This window comes from Melospiza georgiana, chromosome 6 (genome assembly GCF_028018845.1).
Source record: "Melospiza georgiana isolate bMelGeo1 chromosome 6, bMelGeo1.pri, whole genome shotgun sequence".
NCBI classification, from domain to species: domain Eukaryota; kingdom Metazoa; phylum Chordata; class Aves; order Passeriformes; family Passerellidae; genus Melospiza; species Melospiza georgiana.
In genome coordinates this window covers 7,625,286-7,649,680 of record NC_080435.1, presented here as the reverse complement: position 1 = coordinate 7,649,680, position 24,395 = coordinate 7,625,286, and the positions used below count along the sequence as shown (strand labels likewise).

The 24,395-nt window shown below is 38.4% G+C and overlaps 1 protein-coding gene across 1 annotated transcript; it reads left to right on the top strand.

The window, feature by feature from the left end:
- Nucleotides 1–379: 379 nt before the first annotated feature.
- On the top strand, nucleotides 380–19,963 carry SPI1 (Spi-1 proto-oncogene). The gene is made up of 5 exons (XM_058026438.1): nucleotides 380–688; nucleotides 7,084–7,177; nucleotides 14,327–14,514; nucleotides 18,297–18,444; nucleotides 19,120–19,963. Exons 1-5 carry the CDS (start codon nucleotides 644–646, stop codon nucleotides 19,434–19,436), a joined length of 792 nt encoding a protein of 263 aa, XP_057882421.1. The 5' UTR covers nucleotides 380–643; the 3' UTR covers nucleotides 19,437–19,963.
- The last annotated feature ends 4,432 nt before the right edge of the window (nucleotides 19,964–24,395 follow it).

The following is a 24,395-nucleotide window of genomic DNA, read 5'->3' as shown; positions in this document are numbered from 1 at the left end:
AAGTATTGCCACATCATTTCAACACAGGACTATTATTAATGCAAGTCTACGCCACTGCTCTGGCCTCTCAGAAATTGTCAGGGCTGTGTCTATGATGTCCCATTAAACCTGAGAGCAGCAGCACCATGGTTCTGGTTCATGTGCAGTGGGAAGCACAGAGCCTTCCCCCGGTGCTGCACTCACCCTGTCTCTTGCTGAAGGCAGACTCTGGGCTGCTGATTATACAGCCAAGCACCTGTCCATGGCTGGGGCAGACTTCCTGCTGCAGTGCCGCAGCTCCCTGAAATGAGATGTATGCAAACTCAATGTGTGATGTCACAGCGCACTGATAGACCCAGGGCCTATCTGCCTTCTACAGACATTTGATAAAATCAGGAACTTCGCATACAACTCGGGAAGAAGTTCACCTCCGAACCTATTAGGGCAAACTATGAAAACTTGTTAGGGTCCTCCTGTCCCGAGATCCACCACTGCTAAGGGACTTCACGGAGTCCGAGGATCTCACTTTTTTCTTGGTTTTTTTTTTCTTTTCTCATTAGTTTTCCTTTTTTTTCCATCATTTTTTAAATATGATTTTTTGCAAGTCAGTTATTCTGGATGTTTGAAAACTGAATTAAGAAAAATTCACTCAGAAGTTGGCTGAATGTTGCAAGCTTGCAAGATGGAAGGATTTCCCCTTATTCCCCCTGTGAGTATATGGATTTATTTGTAATATGGATAATTAGGTTCAGTAGCAAAAGGCAGAGTAAACCAGGTTCTGTTATTTGAGAATATCTCTGTTTTGGTCTGTATTTGCAATGCCAGGAAGTTTGGCTTGGGTCAATATATAAAAATAGTGACAACACTGTAATGAAAGGGAAATTAACATTTCCTCCCTAAACTTGTATCTGATTTTGATCTCCATTTGTTTTCACAGATTAAATGTATGGTATTCTTGTACAGGGTGTTTATAACAAGTCAGTAAATCTCTCTTCTTCAGTGCCACCTATGTGATATAAAGGCCGTCTTTCTTCAGATTGTAATTCTTAATCATCTGAAGTCTCTGACATAGTTTATGTATTTAACTGCCTACTAATCTGTGAAAGAAGAGTTGTTGAATGTTGATTTACATATTGCAGATTTTAGGACTCTGTGTGTTCTTTTCAATGATGGCATTTTAGTTTTTAACCTAATATTTTCTTGAATTTTCTTGAATTCACTGACTGTGAAAAAGCAACTGACTAATGGGGAAAAAAACCTACAGTCCTTATTTAAGTCTTTCAATGTTTTCCCTAACATATAAATTTTTCTGTGTGCCAATGGGGCATGTCTGTCCTTTCCTTAAATCTAAGCATTGTCGCACTGCTGTAATTTATCGTGCGGTGAGTTAAAAAATTATTATTTACGAAAAAAATAATGTCACTAACCTGTTGTTCAGAAGCCAGGCTTAATGGGAAATCTCTAAAGAGACTGGGTACAAGAGACCTTAATTAGATTTCATTAAGTTTGTAGAAGCTGAAGAGGTGTCAGATAAGGTGGTTGACTTGGCTTTTTATGTGGTAGATGGCTTACAGTAATCGCTATACATGTGTCAGATAACAGAGAGAGACAATGCAGATCCAAAGGGTTTTTAACAAAAACTTATATCAAGTTTTGGTTTTGTCTTGTCCCATTTAATGAAGACTAAAGACATTTCTAATCTTTCATCCAGAAAGATTGCCTTTGAATCCCTGTCATATTCAGAATTCATGATAACTGAAAGTATTTATCTTATTTTGGGGGGAGAACCCTTATTTTCTCAGTTTATCATCAATTCTCCTGAAATCACCTATCTACCCAAAGGGTGAGGAGACTCTAAAAATAATTCTTCTTTTTCTTAAATACACAAGATTTCCCAATGGGTCTCCTGTAAGTGCAACAGAATAGAAATCTGAATAGAAACGAGCTTAAAAAACATGTCTAGAGATTTCTCAGTAGGTTACTTGTTGGGTTTAACAAAAAATAAATTATAAAGAAACACAAACCTTGTCTTTAGCTACCCCAGAAAACTGCATCTCCATTCAAAGAAAACCCCCGATTGTTAATTTTCTGTCTATTTATTAACTCATAGTCAAGTTTTCTGCCTTTTTTCCCCCAGTTTTGAATTCCAGGACATATGTTGAATAACTTGAGTGAAAATCTAACACAGTTTGGCCCATATTCTAATTTGTGTTGCAGTTAATGTCTGAACTGCGTTCAGATGAGTGATACAACAGGCAGTGAAAACCCAATTGCATCTTACGGAAGCTCTTGATAGAGCAATTTGGTTTTTATTTTTTTGTTTTGCGATTAAACTGCCAAAAAATTAATAATTTTGTGGTTTGTGCTTTCAAAATGTCTTTAAGTGCACTTTGAGCACTGCCAGCTAGCATCCTACAAGTCTGTCTCTTGGGACTTTTTCAGTGGGGAGACACAAGCCTGTTTGTAGGCAGGGGTTGCAGCAACACTTCCCTCCTCCACCCTTCCCTGATCAGTTGAGGGTGGGTCAGTAACTGCTTTCTCTTGCCTGGGCTAGGAAATTCTTATCCCTCAGCTGGAAAACACTGTTTAAATTGTCTGGGAGTACTGCATCTTCCTCTGAAGATTAGAAATTTTGTGGGGAAAAGTTCTGCAGACTTGGTCTGTGTCTTACAGTGCGTGATAGAATTCAGTTGTGTTATGGGTCAAAGCATTATTAAGTCAAACACCTTTGCCTGAAGAGGGTTCCAGTTTTATATGAATCCTTAAGTAGCCACCTGTAGAAATCACAGCTTTGAATGAAGTATTTTTGCATGAGAGCAAAAATGCCCCACAGAAGTACTGTGTTCCACATAACTGCATTATCAACACGGTCCAGTGAGGCCGGCTCAATGAGTAATCATGCTAATATTTTTACTCATCTTTTCTAAAATAGTTATACTGTAATATTTTTCCAAGGAAATAAAGTTAATCTTGGCCTTAAAGCTTGTCTCAGCAACACATCACTGGAAATTGTCTGAAGTATTTTTGAATCACATGCCAGTGAATAGTTATATCAAGATAAAAAAAAGATCAGCATTTAGTGATTTTACAATTCCCTGGAATCATCTGACAAAGTCTTGGGGAGTAACAAGATTTTCAGACTGCTATTCAGTTGAGTCCAATGTGTCTCTCTTAACCAATGCCAACTGAACTTTCTCTGGCTGGTTTTGTGGCTTTTCCCTTGAGTTTCAGGGCAAAGATTGAAGACTGAGGCCACTCTTCATTTATAGATGTCTGTGGCAGAAAGTATTGTTTGTTGACCTCTTACTTGAGGGTAGAATACTGTCTAGATAGTGCACTGCACCTCATGGCATGCATGCAAGGAGATACCAACTTTAGACCACAACTATGGGATCGTAACAAAGCTTTCAGTCATTCTTTTACATGGAAATAACCAATAGAACAAATGGCCATTGACATCAGTTAAATATTAAACATAAGCTATTCTTTGCTTTTTGTCAGGAGTAACAAAACAGTTCAGTGTCATGGAAGAGCTGTCAGTAAGATGATGAAATGGGTGTGGGTGGGGAGGTTCCAGAGAAGGACAGGGCAAGTGGGTAAAGACTGACACAAGAGGCAACAGCAATACATGGTGAAACCTCTCTAATTAGAGAAAACATTTCTAAAGAAATTTTTCTTAAAAAAACCCGAAACAACAAACCACGCCCTAAAAAACCAGAAAGCAATTAAAAACATGTTATTGAAAATAGCCTTTCTAATAAATAGAGGGAAATCTCCCACTTTCCCATAGGATAATCAGAGAGAATACAGGCTGTTCTATGTCCTTTAACCACCATCTGATTAAGTTGATGATAAGTAGACTCTTAAATATTTAATACATCTTGCCATGTTAGTTACTGTGCCCTTGAAGATCAGACACCAAGATAGAAGGCAGTGGCATTACAAGTCCTGTGTGGGACAGATGGGTTCAGTTGCATGAGTTAACAAGGATATTCACACCTGTATTTTATCAAAAGGATCACTGGACAGAAAATTAATCCAAGGACAAAAATTCCAAGGATCCATGATAAAGAAATTTTAAGCCCCAGACTTTCAAACCAAAGTTTATAGTACCCCAATGCCCTATGTAAAATCATTTTTAGATATTGGGTATCTGCAATTCACTCTGTAATCAGTCATATCTGTAAATATTATGGGAGTCATTGTTTTAAGAGTCTGTTTAACACACCTCCCTTGAGCTCTGCTCATGGAATATGCATCTGAACTGTAAAAATAGCTTTTGAATGGTAAAATACTTCATTCTCAGTTGTCAGACTGTGAGACACTATAGAAGTGAGGGGAGTTTGGAAACAGAGAAGACAACAAAGGAAAGCACAATTAGGAAAAGCCAAACATTCTTTTCCTTGCCTAAAATATGTATTTTTTATCTACTTTTGGACCGATGCTTGGCATTCCTGCCAAGCTATACTTCTGTAATGATATGAGTGATAGATGCCTTGCTGTACCACTGGAAATTTTAGCAAATTAAGCCTATATTGACAGGATAGTGATTTCTTTCTAAATTAGCTTACTTTTGGCTAAACTGTTATCAGCATTTAAAACTTCAATGCATTTAGGTATTAACATCTTAATAATTTGTACCAGTTTCTAGTATCTCAGTTGAGAAGAAACAGATTTTTCTTTCAAACAATGTACATTTATATGACTTTTTAACGTCTGTTTTTCCTAACTAGTATGATATGCATTTTCCATTTAGATGTTGACATTTCCCCTTTCACAGAATATCAATGCTTTCCTTTGAACTATAGTAATTTACAATATTAATTAAAATTTAGTTTTTAATTTATAATAATTTAAAATTTTGAATATGAAGGCATAAGTTTATATATTTACCAGGAAGCATATATTTAGGGAAAGGAAATGAGGGAATGGGATGAACTAATTTGCAAAGATAATGAGAAGGAGAAATTCCATTCAGAACTTTATCCTAAAGAAAGCAAAATACAGTCTCATTACTTTTTCTTGTCAGAGATCAGAGTACACCAAAGGTGGAAGGAATGAAGATGAGTAAATACATATAACCAGAGAGAACACCAAGAAAATACATGGAGAAAAAGCAGAAATGTTGAGGAGATACATGCTGTAATGACTTTTTCACCACCTCCCTGAAATCTGGAAAACATGTTATACTTCCTATTGTATGTCTGTGTGAATAAAGGGCAATTCTACTGTAATCACATAGATGTGGAAAGGGAGACTGTACCTACAGTAGAACTCTGGAGACCAGAGAAGAGTCCCATCACTGCCATTCCTGTGTGGATGCAGTTAAAGGATGATTTGTCCCTTTTCCTTAGTCTTTCCCCTAGAAAACCTTTACTGTGGGTTATCATCTTCTCAAGATTTCCCCAAAGCAATTATCCACCACCACTGATTTGGAGCTTGTAGCCAGGTGATGGATTTTCTCCTGAGGCTTTAAATATTCCATGGGTCTGACTCCCAGTTAATGTGTGTGCTGAAGGTCACAAAGTTTTAGACAAAGTTTTAGTGCCTTTTGATGATACACTCATAGAACACATGGCAGCTGCTAATGATTTACCAAGTTCCAAAGTAATTTCTGAAAATGTTTTGTTGGGGTTGGTTTTTGGCATCTTAATCCTCAGAAAGGGACAATCTTTAAATCCCCACACTCCAACAGAATGAACCGAAGGAGTTAACCAGAAGAATTAAAGAAACCAGAAAAAAAAAGTTCTTTCCTTTTGCTAGCTGCTTATCTACCACCTCCATCTGGATTTTAGTGGCAGCTGCTACCTTAGGTTCCATTTCTCAAGCAGTCTAGGGGAGTAAGAAAAAGAGAAGCTGTCCTGTATTTCTGTCATGCTGTTACCACAGCTTAAGCTTAAAAAATGCAGATGTTCCAAAAATGTGACAGGCTCATGGAGGGAAAGGATTTGGGACATACAGATAGGCATACGAAATATAAACACAAGAAATACACTGATCATATAGTTATCATGTTATTCGAAATATTTGTCCTTCAAAGTTAGTTATGATGGAGTCATTGATAGAATTAAATGTTTCTATTAACACCTAGAAATACTAAAAGTAATTTCCTTCCCAAAAAAAAGCAAGAAGGTGGTTGAGTTCTTTGCTGTTGACAGTGCAAGAATTTGTTTGGATTGGAAGGAAATACTGTGACAAACTTAATTGAATTAAGGTTTAACAAAACAGACACTGTTTTTCTCTAACTCTTATTCTGGAAATAAACAAGAAGAAACATTAGATTAAGCAACAAAATTGTGCAAAACTAATAGTAAACAATCTTTATTGTGACAACATAAGATCTTACTCCGTGTTCCAATTGGAATACTAGGCCTGAGGAGGAGGAGAAGTGGGCAAGTTAGCCTATGTCACCTGTTTTGAGAAGTTAGAGAAGACTTTAATTCTACAGCTAGGCATCCAACAGGTCACAACTCACTATTTGCCCCACATTTGGACTTTTTAAGTTTTCACTGTGTGTATCTAGAAGCCCTGTGCAGTTGATTTGAGGCAGCAAACATTTAGAGGTCCCCTTGGAGAGTAACTGAGAAAGAAAATGTGTTTATGCCCTCTGTCAGTGTCACTACCCTCTGACAGACTCCCACCATTTACTCAGACCTTGTAGAAACAATATATTTAGGCAAGACAAGTTTCTGCTTTCTTTTTTGTGAACAGGAATAATAATCATCATTATCATCAATAAAAGAAAATGTCTGTTACTACCAAAGAAAATATTTGCACTTCTGCATAATATCTACAACAACTCTAAAGCAGTATCCTCAGAAGGCTGGAGTGTGGGATACAAGGGATTTCTGTATTACAACTGGACAAGTTCTGCTACACAGCCTGGGTCTCTTTTCTACTGGGATAACTCTTTCTTTTTCCCCCCAAACCAGTGTTTGGCATCACACATTTTATTTCTGCTGATTCAGTAATAACTTGAAATCTCCCCTTTCTTTCCCTAAGCAATATAAAATGGGTTGGCATCAGCCCTTCACTAACTATATGAATAATTTGGAAAGGATTTGTATAAAGTTACTGTTCTAAAAATTCCTCTTCTTTTTACAGCCCTCTGAAGATATGGTACCCTATGAGTCAGACCTCTACCGACAGCCCCATGACTATTACCAGTATCTCAACAGTGATGGAGAGAGTCATGGTGGTAAGTCAAAAAATATCTCCTTGGAGCATAAAATCTCATGGGTTATCACAGGAAATGGATTTAGGACATACAAGAAAATAACAAATTTATTGCTGTGATCTATAATGTATAGGAACACATTTTCCAATCAGGAACAGAAATTATTTTATTAATAATATAATAGTATTATATTATTTGTTCCAGTCCAGCAACTGCAACATGGTTTCTCTGAAAGAGCATTTTAAAAAGAACTCTATGATGCAAGGAGTTCCTAGGAAAGTGGGATCTCACTATCTCTATCCTTCATTATCTTTACTGTGGTTTTACATTCCTCTGCAGATCAAAAGCAGTCAGCTTGCTTCTCAACTTTTTAAAGCATGGATTTGCAACACTGTATTCCTCTTCTTGTGTTCCCATGTCCAACTCCCATTTCACTTAGGTCCTAGATAATCTATTTGTGCTTAGGTTCCTTTGGTATATAGCCTTTTTCAACTCCATATATTTTCCTCTTTCTTTTGATCTCTATTGCATGCTGCCACACCTAACTTTAACTTTCACTCTTCCCCCAGTACACCCAAGTACTTCCTGTCTCTAAATCTATGTAAAACTTCCTTGTAGCTGTTTGTACATAAACATAACTCAAGGTAAAAATGCTGTATGATTATTTATTACTTCAATTTATGTATGTGATTTCAAAGCCTTGGTGTCTATGTTTTAGCGTTGTCTGGGCACTGGACTCTAAATCAATGCAGAGGCGAGAGTCTTGCTTTGTGGATTTTGTCTCCTGTGCAATACAATGCTCCAGCAAGAGCACCCTGGAAATACCAGAGTCAATATTGACTCAGGAAGGAAAAGCACCGTTCTACTCCATTAGTGGTGGCAGTCCCTGCAGGTTCTGGAGTTTCCCTGAAAGAATCCCACTGATATAGCAACCAGGCCCATTGCTGTTACAATTTAAGACATGAACTAATCATAGCACAGCACTGTTTTGTGGCAACAAAAGAGCAGTGAGTTACTGAGCAAGATGGCTCTGAGCATTTAGCTGAAAGAGATTCCTACCTAAATTTGTTCTCTACACTTCATTCAGGAAGCACCTATGATATTCTTAACACCTGAAGACAAAGAATTAATTCAGTTTTTATAAGTTATCTCATGGCATCTGTCGAGTCTCATTAATCAAACCCAGCAAACTCCACATGGAAATTTAGGGTTTTTACATTATACCCCATACCTGTTTGCACACTCATAAAACAGGATAACATTGATTATCTCAGAAGGCAATTGTGACAATTAAACAATAAATATAAAAGATGCCATGTAGGAAAAAGCACTGGGAAATAACTTTTCTGTCATTAAGTCTAGGCTACTTCAAGCAAAAACTTCCCTTTATCTTTCATAATTTTATCACCCCATCTGGTTTACTGCTCATTTTTCTACTGAAAGGCTGCTTCTAAGCTACATTTCTGAGTTCACTAGCATGATTTTACTCCTCATGATGAACACAACAAATCCTGGATAGTGACCTGTATGGGTTATAACCTAAGCAGTACCTAAACATGCACTTTAAACAGAAATTTGTCTGTTCCTAAAGTTGTGCTGCACTTGTCCTAAAAACCCCAAAAACATTTTAACTCCTACAGTAAGTGCTTATGGAAGATGCAACCTAAACCCAGCCTGCACATTTCAATAAAATTTTAATTTATGAAAGCACCTGTAATATAGTTGGTTGTGTATAAATATCTGCGCTTTGTGCTGTCTTGAATTGCTCACAGTCCAAAACAGCAATCAACAACCAAAAAATACAGACAGAGACTAAAACCCACAAATTATTGTAGTTTCCATCTTTCTGATAAACACTGAAAAACCCAACTTTGGCTTTAATTTTGTTTACATGACAGAAGTATAAAGTCTTGACGATAGCCATACAGAAGAGTGGGAAAAGGATGCCACAAAGTACATTTATAAATATGTACTAAGTGTTCAGAACAAAGTGGATAAAGGCAAAATGATTGAAAAATTGAGGGGGAAAGGAATAAAAAGGTGCTGCAGTAACAGCAGTGAAAGAGACAAGAATCTGATTAGATAGGAGTATAAAAAGAAGAAACAAGAACAGAATTGCAAGAGAGTTCAGCTTGGGGTACAGTGAGATCACTGGCAATACATAAAAATAATTTTGCAGGTCTATTTAGTACCACTATGCACCTCAATACTACCAGTTAATGCAAATAGATGCCACTAGACAGTATAATACTTTTGATCTTGCTGACAAGGGACTGTTAAAGAAATAGGAAAATTTCCTGAGGTGTCAGACTACCTCTCTCTCACTGCTAGAAAAATTATTTTGTGAAAGGGAGATGGCAATATCTTAATCTGTAGATTGGTGCTACATGCATTACCGTCCCTTTTCCTCAAATATAGTAGTGAAGGAAACCCTTACACCTTATATACTATCCCTTACTTACTTATTTACACAAATAAGTAGTAAAGTCCACAAAAAATGTGTAGATCTGTTCCATTAGTGAGTAATATTTAGGAAATTATTTCCATTAAGTGAACATTGAAATTAACAAGCAAAACCACAGCATGATATGTTCATCAGCACAAGCATTGTGTGTGATTATTTTCTGCAGTGTAACCCTGTTTTAAATACTGTAATAAACACAGAGACACATTCATGCTGGACAGAAACTGCCTTGAGTGATCATGTATTAGCCCATCACCCTACCCTGAGCTTCTAAGTCTGTAAGTGCAACAGCATATTTTGTAACACTAATGCAATCTTTGTAATTACAAAATTTCACTGCAGCTTTGTCTCTATGTTGTCACCAAAGGTTTAGTAAAAATCACTTTTTGTATGAAGTTGAGTGCAGACCCTTGTTCACTTCGTTGCTAGCCTCATGGAACTTTCCAGGTTTCATGATCTGGGATTTTATTTTTGTCCCACATCCTGGAGTAACGTGACCATTTAGGAATCTCAGCTTTGATTTTGTTAGCCCACATAGAAGTGGAGGAAAGTCCAAACGTGTGAACCTTAGGCTTAAATGCTACAGGAAAAAGGGAAAGAATTCCAAACTTCATTAAAAAATCACCTTCCTCCAAAGCTACTCTCATGATTCGATAGGGCCTGACCCATAGGCTTTTGAACATTTGGCATAATTGAAGTCATGAAGTTTGTAAAGTGAGAGCTAATGAGATTCTTACATTGTTTTAGGTAAGACTGGTGCTCGGCCCAGGACGACCGCACTCTTCTCAAGGGTGACTCTGTAGTGTCTGATCAAGACATTGAGTTTCCAGTGCCCTTCAATATTTTTCTCATTTCCTCTATGGCTTTTTTCCTTGACTTGCTTTTTCAGATGCGCAAATCACAGTGGGAGCTTGTGAGCTGTGCAGTGTGGGGCTGTGCAGAAGCCCTGTCCTGGGTCTCCCTGTGCTGGCAGGCGAGCCCAGCAGGAGCAGTGCCCCGAGACTGGCAGCACAGCCCTGGCAGGAGCAGTGCCCGGCCGGGCAGAGCACGGCGCTCACAGAGCTCACAGAGCTCACAGAGCTCACAGACCTCCACGGCTGCCTCAGCACTGCTGCACCCTTTGGCACTGCATCATGCAGAGCCACCTCTTGCTCCACACTTATTACAAATACCTTCCTAGAACCTGTTTCATATTCTGACCACTGGCTGTACCATTATTCATCTATTAAAACAGGAGCAAAGCAACTTACAGGGATGAGAAGGTGCATGGGAATGTTCAGTCAGGTTTTCTCACTTGTGGAGTGAGGATCTACCTCCATGGTGAATACTGACACAATGCCTTTAGGTCAGCTATTGCTTCCCAACAGGTTAACATCCTCTGTCATGAGAGGGAGTTTAGAATTCATTGTTGTCCTTCCTCTAACCTTTCACTACATACAAGACCAAAACAAACATAATCTCCATGCCTCTGTAAGAGAGAATTTTTTTCACATCCTCTTTCACTTCACATGAAATTTCTCATAATGACTCCATTGTGTAGGTATAGCTTGGCTTTTAATGATATTTTCCTTTACCCAAAGAACAGGCACTTTCCATTTCTAGAATTTTTATCTCCTATCTTTTTTCTTCCTTCCGCCATCATGTTTTAGAGAAAAGAACAAATTGGTATGTGTAACTGACATAATGCTAACAAAGAGCATAGAAGTAAAGAGTTACTGGTAACTCAAATATCTGCAGATATTTAAATTTTTCTCTTTTAATTTTCATATGCAATAATTTAGCAAGGATGGTTAACTGCAGAAGGACTTGTGGGGACAGATTTGAAATTTCTCTTCTAATGTTACTAAACCAATATTGTTTTTCCTAAGGATTACTGGGAAATTATAGATATTTTGGAAAGAATAAGGACTTTGCTCCCTATCACAACTTGAACATTTGGACATAAGTTTGTGTTGAAGTAATTTCTGACATAGATTTTTTGGTAGTGTAATACTATGACGTCACTACTTTAAATCCTATATGCTGTGTTAATAGTATTATTTTATTACTTTATTTGTACAACAGCATCTAATTCCACTAAAAAAAGGAATTTAGAAACTAATATGATAATTACTAATTAGTTATTAGCATGAATATGCATAAATAGTGTTCCATAGGCTAATTAATTTGCCGAGGGAAAAGTTAAAACATTTCTGAAGCCACAGTAACCTTGTCATAGGTTCCAAAGAACTAAGAGGTATCTCAAAGTATAAAAACATTACTGATAAAAAATATTTTTAAATTATCAGAAGTAGACCACCTTGAGGGTACACAGATACTCATGACTTTGCTACTAGTAAGACATTCCACCTTCCATGGACAGCCTCAGAGACTTTTTCCTGGGCTTTGTCATCCTCCCAGTTATGCACTGATCTCAGTTGCTGTTGTGGATTATCAGTGACAAGGGATCTTTGGGAATATACATTGCCCTCTGACAGAGCACTTTCCACACAACAGGCAGAGCCACATGACTCTAAGGAACAGGAGTTTAGATTATTCCTGGGATGTATTCTCAACAATTTAATATGCAGGGTTGCCCATGGTATATGGGACCTCAAGGGCTGCCTCTACTTAGAGAAATCTGCACTATTTTAACCTAGAGAAAACATGAGTTAGTGTGGCTCAGTCTCCCAACTAAATGGAAAGGTTTCACACTGAAAGTGCTCAAAGCTTCCTGCCAGGACACAGCCTTAGGTAAATGATGCATTTCAACTCACACACTGCTGTTTCCTTGCAGTAGATTTTGCAGTAGATGTGGATATAAAAACACCTGAGTGCTTTGCATCCATAAACCCCACTTTTTTACACTAGAAACTGAAACTTTTGTCTTGAAGTGCAACATGAAGAAGTGCTACTGTGCACTGTAATTGTCTTAGGGCTATAAAATCCATAGAGAGCCCATAGAAAGTGCCATACAACAAAGTGAAGAAATGACAAAGTAATGCAGCAGCTCCCTGGATACTTTTATAAGCACATTTCCACCCCTTTCTCATGCAGTGAAGAGGTTTATTCACGAATCAGAAAAGCAGAAAGGACAAAAAAGTAAGTGCTGGTGTCATAAATGATCTCATAGAGCCTCCAACAAAAATTCTGCTGGCCTGAGCACAAAGGCAGCTGAAAGAGCTTACAGCTTCTCAGGTACGAGTGTGCTTGGTGTAAACTTATCACTGGGTTCACTCCAAAGGCAGCCACATTCAAAGTCCCTCCCTTGGATTGAGGAAAAGAACTAACTTGATATTTAAGATAAATATTCATAGCACATTAATATCCAGATGTCATGCACAATAACATAAATTGCAGAACAATTGTTCCTCCATAAATTTAACTACATTTAGAAGAACATGTTCAATTCTGTTCATTGTGTTATTGGAAGGATGTCAACAGCTGGGAGGGAGCTTGGAGAAGTGTACAAGTGTGAATAGAGGGATGAATATGCTGATTTACACTGAAAGACCCAGAGCTGATGCTAGCTTTAGGGATGAAGAAAAGTAGATTTTAAGACTACATGACAGCAACGTGAAAACATGTAAAGGGGAGGACAGAAATTTTAAAAATAATTTAATAAGGGAAGAGAATGTGGAATAGTAAGATATAAATTAGAACTGTTACACAGAATATCATAAAGAAATTTCAGCCATGCATAAAGTGATACACAAAAAGATGAATCCTGGAAAATCAGTCACAGCAGAGGATGCAGTGTTGACACTGATTTTAAAAACAGGTTGCACATAGATATGTGCAGAATTATGTATGCAGCTATTGTATATGAGAAATCAGAATTACTTCCCATTTCTTGCAGAAAATTTTAAATTTTGAGCAGCAAATATGACATTCTAAAAAGTTGAAGGTTTATGTTGAACTAAAAAATCCAGAAATCTAGAACTGAGAATAATATGGAATTTCATTTCAAAGATAAATGATCAGGAAACATTATAGTGGTTATTTAAGTACTTCTTTATATTTTTTTTAAAATCCAAATTATCACAGAAATTTCAAATGTACTAAAGAGATAAAAAAGGTAGAGAAAGAATCTGCATTAGAATTCAGCCTTCCTGTATACAGTGTACACCAGATTTCCAAGTGTTTATCCTTTTATTCTCTAGTCTTGGTACTTAAAAATGTGTGATATAGCAAAACAGCAGGAAGTGACTTTTCGGCAGCATTCCTGAAATTTTGCTAGCATAGTAAAATAAAGTCTAAAGATAGCTGCAGAATAATCTTTACATTTTTTCCACCTCCTCATTTCCATGCCACGAGGAAGAGTGTAATAAGAATACGACAGTGTGTAAATCAGTAGAATTTGTTGTCTTAAGAATGACAATGTTTTGAAACTTGTTATGGTCCCTTCTTGAGAAAGGTGCCAACATTAACATCTTCTGCATCTTGTGTTAAATTATCATTTAAATCCATCTCACTATCTGAGAGTATTTTCCTACTAAAAGTGGCCTAAGTAATACTTCCCAGTCACAGGAATTTAGGAGATTAGGAAAAGAAACTTTGCAGTGATCTATAGAAGTTGTCACCAGAGACAAACAGGTCAACAGGAGTGGTTTGGAGAGGGCAGAAAGGGCTGTGACAGGAGTGAGGAGTGAGAATCCATGAAAGCCAGGTAAATGCCATGTTTTTTCATCTTGCTGTGACGGACAATCTATTTTTACTTTCTTTAGATCATTATTGGGAATATCATCCACACCACATGCACAGTGAATTTGAGACCTTTGGAGACAACCATTTCACAGAGCTGCAGAGTGTGCAGCCTCCCCAGCTGCAGCAGCTCTACAGGCACATGGAGATCGAGCAAATGCACGTCCTGGATTCTGCAATCCCAACCACACACATCGGACTCAACCATCAGGTATGGGCACCAACCCTGCTCAGAACTTCAAATTAATTAATGGTAAAGAAAAGAATACATTGGGAATGCATACTATGAAGTGAAAGAAATTTCTGGAATAAGTTACTCAGCTTCTTAGGGTGTCTTCATTCTCAGGACTAATGTATTTTAAACATTCTTTTTGCCAATGAGAAATTATGCTCCTCACACTGTCTAAAATGAGAACTGCATTTTGTGGAGGTGTTTGGAATTTCAATTTTTGTTTCATTTGGAATGAAGATCAACTGGTTTGCAATTCTGCAGATGAACTGGAGGTGAGAAACTTTGTATCATCATAGCAAAGGTACCCAGGGCTATTAAGAAGTAATTCTGAGCTTTGAAGTAGTAGTAAAGTTTTAAATACTTCCAAGGAACCCTGAAAATTTTATATGACTTGTATGAGAAATGCCAACAAAGACAAGTCTCTGACAATTCCACCACAGGCTGAGGAGACCCTACTTGTGCTTCTATCTGTGAGGAAATAAGTCACAAGCCAAAACACACTGTCTTGTCTTTGCTCAGATTTTACATTAAGCCAGGCATTTCCCTGTAAAAAAAAAAAATATACTCCACTATGCAGTAGTCACCAAAGCACCAGGGAATTCTCGCTGAACCTGAAATTACAAGGTGTTCCATCATACTGCAAAGATAGTAAGCACAGCAGATGTGGAAATCACTCTTGATCCTACAAGAGTATGCCCAGAGTTATTACTGGGGACGGTAAAAAAGCTGGAAGATCTTGAGCTAAAGTGTTCCCCAATGTACATGAAATGTCCTAAATGCTAGACAGAGTAGAACTGAAGTCAGAGAAAAGAGTGTTTGCTGATTACAGTGCTGCATGTAACAGTACCCTTGCTGAAACTTTGTGAGAAAAACTGCATGCATGGGCTTGGCATTTTGGGTTTCTCTGCTCAAAGCAAACCAAAATTGGATGTTAATACTGTATTAATCAAAAAGAAAGAAGAGAAAAAAATAGAATGAGTAAGTTAACACTGACAACAGGAAACTGCAAGCCATCAAAAAAATCAGGAATAGAATTTAAGATGTAGATACAAACAAAGAATTAGGAACAGAAAGTTAGAAATATAAAAAATGCATCGTGGAACAGCAGCCTGTGGGAAGCTTCAAGTTGTTTCAGTTGCTCATTGCAACTGCTAATACCTAATGACCAACCATGACCTCTGGCCAAGGGCAAAGGAGGAAAATGAGCCCCTTTAGGGGTGTCTTTGGAAGCACAACCAAAAGGCAAGAGAGGCCACTTCTGCTTACCCACATTCATTCTTCTCAGCTATGGTCTTTCATTTCAGGATGAAAGGCAGGGAACTAATTTTGTTACAACTTCTGATAAAGACCACTGTGATCTCCCTGCCCCACACCCTACCAAGCTGCAGATGTTAGTGTGTAGAATTCACCACTACCCTTCTTTTCCTTACCAGCAGGGGATCTTTGGCTTTTTACTTTATTTTACTTTTATTCCTAGAATAAAATGAATATTGAGCTAGAATAGCTCATACAAATAGTACTTGGCATGCTCTGAAGTTCAGCTTCTGGTGCATCTCAGTCACAGTCCCAGGCAAAGAAACAAGCAAGAAACAAGTTTTAATCCTCCTCTAATTTGCTAGTTTTTAACTAGTATGCTTGTCCTGCAATATCAGGGTTACTGTTTGCAGTAAAGTAGGAAGGTGCAAAGATATTTCTTCACTTTTCTGTGGATATCACATTGCTTTGTGAAATTAAATTTGAAGTTTAACATATTCATGAACAAGATTTGTTTGAAATTTTGTTAGCCCGCCAACAGGGACCTCAGAAATACTAAAATGAGAAAAAAAAATTCATTCTGAAGGAAGAATGAAAGAGAAGGTTGGAAAGCCCTGAGAAGAACTTTTAGAAAGAGGAAAATCACATGTAGGGGCCACAGACCCTGGGAAAACATCAGAATATGGAAAGTAGCTAGTAGTTCCTTAAGTTTTCTCTCTCCAGAGCTGCATTAGTAAACTGGCTCTTTAAAGCACACAGGTCGGTCCTCTGTGACTCTGTCCCAAAACTGTGTGACGCTGTATTGACTGCCCTTGGTGAATTTCAGGTGCAGAGGAAGTGTAAGCAAAGGTACAGCAGTCAGGGACAGTGGGGACAAGGTGGGGAAAGCTCACTCAACTCCCCAGGCTGGCCTCTACAAGACACCACGTCCCCCCCACTGTCCCACTGAGCCCCAGAGAAGCAGTTCCTTACTCCCGTATGACCTCCAAAAGCACTCCAGGTTTCCACAGCCCTTTTCTCAAGGGCACCAATCTCTGTTGCTCTCCCCTGTAGGACCCTGTCCCACCTCCTCATTCCCCTTCCCCCATGGCACAGTCTCTCCCTTCCTTTCCACCCCAGAGCTGCAGCTTTTAACTGTAAGAAGCTGAAGGTGGCTGTGGTGAGGGCTGAAGTTTCAGTCCTGGGGATCTGACAGGAAGCTTACAGGGGCTCTTGCCCAATCCTGCCCTTCCTGCCAGCTCGGCTGCAGCCAATGTGCCAGCTCATTAACTGCCAGCTGCAGTGCCCACGCAGCCTTGGCACACGCCTTATTGGGACACTTCAAGGTGGTGCAAAACTCCCAAAAAGCCCTGCTCGACCAAAGCCAGCACAGGGTGAGTGACTCATGAACACCCACTGCCCACCCAGCACCTGAGGTCCCCTGGGGAGGGCATCAGGCTCAAAACATCCCTCTCTGGTGAAGGAGAAGAGCAGTACAAAAGGAGTTCACTTTCAAGGACTATCATCTGTCCCATTTCATGAAAGCTGCATAATATATGCTGCTGGGTTTGGGGAATGTTGGTTGGGTTTTTTTAATGTAGGGACTGGGTTCTTATTCCCTGCCCCTCAGACTGACCTGTTTCACATTATTAAATAAGAAGATGCAATAATCTGTGCCAACTGGTCATGTTTCCTAGCAAACCAGACCACAAGTGAGAATTTACAGAGCTGAGGTATATTCCACACTGCTTCCGACAACACCTCTATATAAGGGCAAGAGAATTCAACTCAAAAACTGGCTTGCTAGCTTTGCAGATGAGAAATTCCCCCCTAATGGGGAATTTTCAGATAGCCATTTGGGAAAAGAGAGTATGAGCTGATATGATATATCCTTATCTTAGTGTTAAGGCTACTCCTCTCCTCATGGGGGAAGTTTATGAGAGAAAGCTGACGGACCGGAACAATCCCATCTCCAAATTTGGATGCAGTCCCATAGGGTTTTGGTGCCATCAGGAGGTACTGTGCCTGAGAAAGGAACAGGACAACAGAGCCAAAGCCAGCCATGATAGGGCAGAACTGTTCATCCCTTTCAAATTCAGCTCCAGATGGTCTGCGTTAGGAAAATAGTTGCTCTGAAAAACAGTTTCATTCTGGGGATAGACAACCAGGATCAGAAGCTCATTAGGAAGAAAGCAAGCTTTGGGGAGATATGGGAAAGAGGGACAGTGCTACTTGCATAGGATATAAGGTATGAGAAAGTTTGGCATTTACGTTACTCATTCTTCCCTCTGGTAAAGGTGCATCACTGTACATGTGTGTTGGCTGTTATCTGAAAGAGTTTCTTAATAGGATGGTATTTATTATAAATGTCAACAACTAAGTCACCTGGTATTACACTAAACATTTTCCCATACCTCTAACTTTCTTCCTCCTTTTCTCTGTGCCTCTGTTCATTACATTTCCTTTTTTAATCTTGATGTCCTCCTCTGTGTCACTGCTTTCTCCCTCTGCTGCTCTGTTCTCCAAAGGTGTCCTATTTGCCCCGGATGTACTTCTCTCCACCTCAGCCCAGCTCTGATGAGGAGGACATAGAGAGGCAGAGCCCCCCCTTGGAGGTTTCAGATGGGGAGAATGATGGTGTGGAGCCTGGGCCTGGAATTATGCATGGAGAAACAGGTCAGTGAAAACAGAAGGATTTTGTCAAGCTATGAACTGAGCAGGTGTTTTATTGTCATGAGGATAATGAATGAAACTGTAGAACTGCTGTGCTAGTATTTTATGCCATTTCCAAAGCTTTTCTTTCCCTGACTCATTGCACTCTCCTGTCCTCTGAATCTCACTACCATAACTATCTCAAACCTCATTTCTTAATGTACTCCCTTGCCTCCTTTGGCTTTGTCTATTCAGGCTTCCTGAATGGAAATGGCTTTTGCCATTTCTACTCCAATTTCTAAAAACAGCCAGGAAAACCAAGACAAGAAAGTCAAAGAAGAACCAATTAAAAAAAAAAAAAAATTAGCTCTCTTTGCTCAGTATCTGGGAGTCACATTCTGTATAACCTACCAAAATTAGGTCTAAGTTAATTTTGAATTAGCAATGTTTTTCAATTAGCTTCAAATTAGCAAATGAATTTCAGAAGTTTAGCCATTGGAATTATTCTTGCTTTTCCTTCTTGGTATATAAACCCACATTTTTTCCTCACACTGTTATATTGTCTACTGTTATAAATGTTGCAAACTGAAGTTATGTCTCCCAAGCTAGCTGGAATACTTAGGTACTTTCTGCTGTTTCTCCAGGAACTACACACAAATACTAATGCTCCACTGACTTTCTTCTTTGACTCTCATACAGGCAGCAAGAAAAAGATACGTCTGTATCAGTTCCTTCTGGACCTTCTCCGCAGTGGGGACATGAAGGACAGCATTTGGTGGGTGGACAAGGAGAAAGGTACTTTCCAGTTCTCCTCCAAACACAAAGAAGCATTGGCGCATCGCTGGGGCATCCAGAAAGGCAACCGCAAGAAAATGACCTACCAGAAGATGGCACGGGCTTTGAGAAACTATGGCAAGACAGGGGAGGTCAAGAAAGTTAAGAAGAAGCTGACCTACCAGTTTAGTGGAGAGGTGATGGGAAGGGGGGCCGCTGATAGGAAGCATTATCCTCACTGAGGCCATGGGACCCTAAGCAAGAAAAATATTGAGAGCTCCTGGCTGGATTCCAGCAGAGGAGATGGACACATCTTTCTCTTTGCTTCCTGTGCCCCCTTCTCTGCCTTTAAACAGCCTTTATCATCAGATGTTTCTGGTACGAATCCCCTTCTTCAGCATCTGAGAATCTCAATCATGACCGAATTCTTTGCTTCCATCCTCCAAGCTGGACAGAGTTGGGAAATTTAAACAATGTACAAATATATTGTCAGGAAAGATATTTTTTTCTTAATTTTTTCTCCTTTTTTTTTTTTTTTTTGTTTTGATTGTATTGTAACTAAAGAATACAGCCAATGAAGTTTTGCCTCCAGAGGTGGTGCTGTGTCACCCACAGTGACACCGCGTTAGCTTCCAGCTTTTAAACTAGCATTAATACAGGCTCTGCCGCAGCTCTCAGAGCTAGAGAGAAGTTTGCAGATCTTGGAATGAGACACGTTCTTTTAAATAGTAATAACATGTACATATTTAATAAAATTAGGTATAATGAAGTTTTGATGTTTGCATAATAAATGATTACTTCACAAACACATGTCACGCATTCAGTTATGCAGATACAGCTCCTGCGTGGTGTCTGAACAAAAGGTGCACTGGGCTGTAGGGCCTTATCCATCTGTAGCTACTTTTTAATTTACCTGGAAACACCATCAGTGGCATCAAACTCGGTAACAAATGTTACAAGGTGAAATACATTATTATGAAAGAGACTGCAGTACTGAAGGAAATTTAAAAATACATATTTGTATATATTTCTCACTATTTTTTCCTGTACAAAAACCCTGTTGAACATTTTCTGGTCACATATACCAAGAATTGCATTTGTATCCCCATACCATTTAGAATGTATCAATTTACCATGTTCTTTTGCAGTTTTACTTATTTTCCTGCTCCTGTTCTTTTGTCTTCCTTTCCCCCACAGTGATACCTTGATTCTCGGTCATGAATCTTTCTTGGAAGTAAGTTGTGTTTAATCATGTTTTTGCGGAATTCCAGTACAAAAGAGTCTCAAGATTTTAACTGTGGATTTTAAGCCCTACTGTAAAAAAATTAATAGTAACTAATAGCAACTGCACTGTAAAGAGAACACTCAAAATGAAAAATAAATGATAATTCAATACCTGAAACATCATGGTAAATTTACCCAGTACATCTAAGCACAGAAATTAAATCTAAATTCCAGCAACAGTAAGAAAATTAGCACTTCAAGTTTTAACATCATTTAACATATCTCAACTGTTTCAATCACTCAAAAATCAGGACTTTCCCAAAATAGATGAGGTGAAATGAGGCAGATAGAGAATGAAGAGAAGGAATTTTTTTAGCAATATTGAAATGCAGTACAACATGCCAAATATCACTAAATAATCTGAAATTTTTCAGAGTTTCCTCCTCACTGAAATCAGAAATAGTTGAAGTGATGAGCTTCTTACAGACCTGAGTTCTCAAAACTATATCTAAAAACAGTCATTGTTATCTGCACTAACAATCTCACTGTGGAAGTGAAAATCTGGTGGCATCATGGCCTACAGTGTCTCTTTGGAGCCAAACAAGAAAGAAGCTCCTGGTTAAAAAATATCCCAAAGTACTACTTCTCAATTTTTATTCCCGGTTTATGAACTTGATAAATACATAAGTCAGTGCCAAAAATTAGCTGAGAGTTATCTTTCATGCCTCTAAAAATCTTGTAATCCAACTTTTAGTTACTGTGCTTTGAGGATCATTTTTCATTCACTTAGAGTTAGGATGAGTCAAATTAAGAAGACATTTTATTTCTAAAATTGTACTGGAAGGATTTACTTCCTATAGGAAGTACTGTAATACTCACCGAATTAGACTTGGATAATTCCATCTGCATCCATTTTGAAGTTTCAGGATGGAAGCTGTTGAAGGCAGCTCTCAGAAGACTAGAGCACCCAACACTGACACAATTAAGGTTCCTTCTTGCTGAGCTACATACTCAGGACTTCTCTGCTTGGTACTGATGATGTTTGGCACTGCTGGCCTGGAATTAAAAAGAGATTAAAGACATTTTCGCTCATCAGACTTGCAGATTTGATATTCAAGAAAACTAGAGTAATAATTCCTCTCTTCATAAAAATATCTTTATCACAAACACAGCTTCAAAAGCAGAACTGATCCTTCTCTGACACTGTAATTTGAAGGAGAAGGATCATTTCCTCTTGCAGGAAAACTGTGATAACTGAAAAGAGCCAACTGATGAGTTAATTGTGGAGATGCTTAGGATATCACAAAAGCCATTTCAAGCTTACCAAAAAGCTTTCTAAGATCTATGAGACCTATTTTTCCATTTCCCTAGCAAGTCTTGCATAAAACCTTATTAGATGCTGGAGAAATAATACAAAATTAAAGTAAGCCTTCAAACAAACAACAAGAACTTTTAAATTAGCTATTTGAGTGTGTGCATTACTTTAAAATGCTAATTTAGAGCAACTACTTATACTTGAATTAAAGAATTTGCATTTTACACTGGTTTTGACCACAAGAAACATGAAAATTGAAGATTCTGAGAAAGTTATCCTGAAGGAATAGTAGGATTAGCAAAAAAATATTTTTAAAAGTAATATTGAATATACTTTAACAAGAAGGCTTAAAATTTTATCTCCAAAGCTGAAAAGTTTTTCTCTTCCTCTTGTTACTGCTTTGAAATTCTGTTTCTAAAAATATTCGCTCCCCATCTGTTTCTGGTTAGGTTTTTCATCTGTGGCATAAAGAGTGAATAATCATGTGTTGCAGCTGTGAAAGAGACCAAATGATGGTGCTTCTCTGCCAGAGTACTGTTTGTCTGCCACACAATCCAACTTCTCGGGACACTAGGCAGTCTAGGCAAGCTGAATTATTGCCATTCAGCTGCACATGCAAACACAGAAGCTCTTTGGCTGTTTTAGACAAAAATACCAAAATGAATATGACTAAATCACAGGTTCTGCAAAATTACAGAGGAGCTGCTTTCTGTGAAGGTGGCCAAGTACTAGACAGACAGATGTGATCAAAAAAGCTCAGGGGGGTGTTATTATTTGGAGAGATGACCCATGATTTGGACAAGTTCATCAGTACATTTTGCAGCCCACTGCTCTTAGAGATCATCAATCCTCTTTCAAAGCAAATGTTCATACTGCAACTGGATATTCAACTTATATTTGGCCCTTTGCAGCCTGCTTTAAAAGTCAGCTTTATTAGCCACTGAGTGGTTCTTAATCAATTCTTGTGGAAAGATTATTCAGGAAACTATCAGTGAGCAAAATTCAAAATACTGAACTGCGCTTACAATAGGAGACTCCCTCTAGCTGTACATCAGAGGCATCAATGTTAGAAAAACTGCACTGGCTATAAGATAATATGCTTATAATAATTTACAGTGGTAGCATGTATTTTTAAATTCTACTCAGTCAAAGAGAGTTTTAGACATTTCTAGATGTAAGCTACTACTCACCTGAACCAGACAGAACTGCAGATAAAGGTGTTATTATTTATTTTCTGCCTGAAACCCCACATTTATTGAGTCCTCCGAACATCCCAAAAAATGCATACATCCCAATATATCTGATGGAGATTTTTGGTCTCCTCCTTCATGAAATTTTATCTCTATATCCTCATTTCAAGATTCACACACTGACAGAGTCTTACAATCCATGTTTATCTTCACTTATGACTACAACAGGGCTTAGGCTCTGTACATTGCCAGGTTTCTTTTCCTCAGTAAGCCTTTTGCCTTAGTTTATTTGTATCACATAATCTCTTTGACTTCCTTCTATTTCTTTCTACTTTTTTCCTCCCTCATTTAGACCTCCACACAACAAAATTCCCTTCATTTTAATCGAGCTTAATTCAAACTATATTGACATCTTCATAACTATCACATATATCACATGACAGTTCAATTCAGTGTATTTTTACTGTTATTCAAAATTTTCCCTGTACCATAGCTGCACATTGTATATTCATACAAAGACTTTATTGCTGATGACAACACAATGAGCATTTTTCCTTTGAGAATGCCATGAACAATATGTTCTCAATGGAAGTCCCACACTTGTGTATTTAAACTGTATGGATTACGGATAGAAAAGACTATGGTATGACACAGATTGTGGTACCAATTCCAAGATTTTGCATTTATTTCTAATTTATTTTGTGGGTTATCTTGCTATCTCGCCACCTTTTCTTCTTCTAAGAAACACTCAAATGAGATTTACATAGTTTTGCATACCCATATACTTAAAACACTAAACATGTAGTGCCTGTAATAAAAATGCTACTATAGTGAAGCCACTTATATATTACAATTAAGTAGATGAAGAGCTTGCTCTTTAAAGAAACTGTGACAGTAGCAAAAACTTCGCCAAATTTCACCTTTCTTCTCTAAAAAACTTGCACATTGCAATTCAGTTGGCTCAGCTGAGTCTGTGCTATTAGAGAGGTCTGTATATAAATCAAATAATCAGTCCTATTCCAAGAGCTGAGGAATGTGAATGTGCCCCAGAGAGCATGGAAACAGCAGTAGGCTGAGATATTCTTTCTCATTTCCTCACTCATAACTCACCCGTGTCTGCCTTAGCTGAACACCTCACATCAGCACACAGAGGAACCTGGGTTGGAAGGGATGTTTGGAGGTCACCCCATCCAACCCCCTACTCAAAGCAGGCCTATTAGATCAGGTTTTTCAGGGCAACTTTCTTTCCATTCTGTGTTTCTTTCCATTCTCTCCACTCATCCAGCCACATCCTCCTTCATGCCTTTGGTTCCCCACAGTGTTACTTTTTGCTACTGGGGAGTCAAAGCAGTACGTGAGAATGAGCAGAGCAGTCTATGGACAGCAGGGGAATGAGGATGTGGTGGAGCAGATAAGGGTTAGCAGGAGGTGGAGGAGGAGAGAGAAGGGTGGGAGGAGGTATTGGGGAGACC

Bases quoted from the DNA above. Each gene is read 5' to 3' on its own strand.
- SPI1 (XM_058026438.1), top strand. From the start codon at position 644: ATGTTGCAAGCTTGCAAGATGGAAGGATTTCCCCTTATTCCCCCT. The intron at 7,178-14,326 runs GTAAGTCAAAAA...TACTTTCTTTAG, and splicing joins TGATGGAGAGAGTCATGGTG to ATCATTATTGGGAATATCAT. The intron at 14,515-18,296 runs GTATGGGCACCA...TGTTCTCCAAAG, and splicing joins ACATCGGACTCAACCATCAG to GTGTCCTATTTGCCCCGGAT.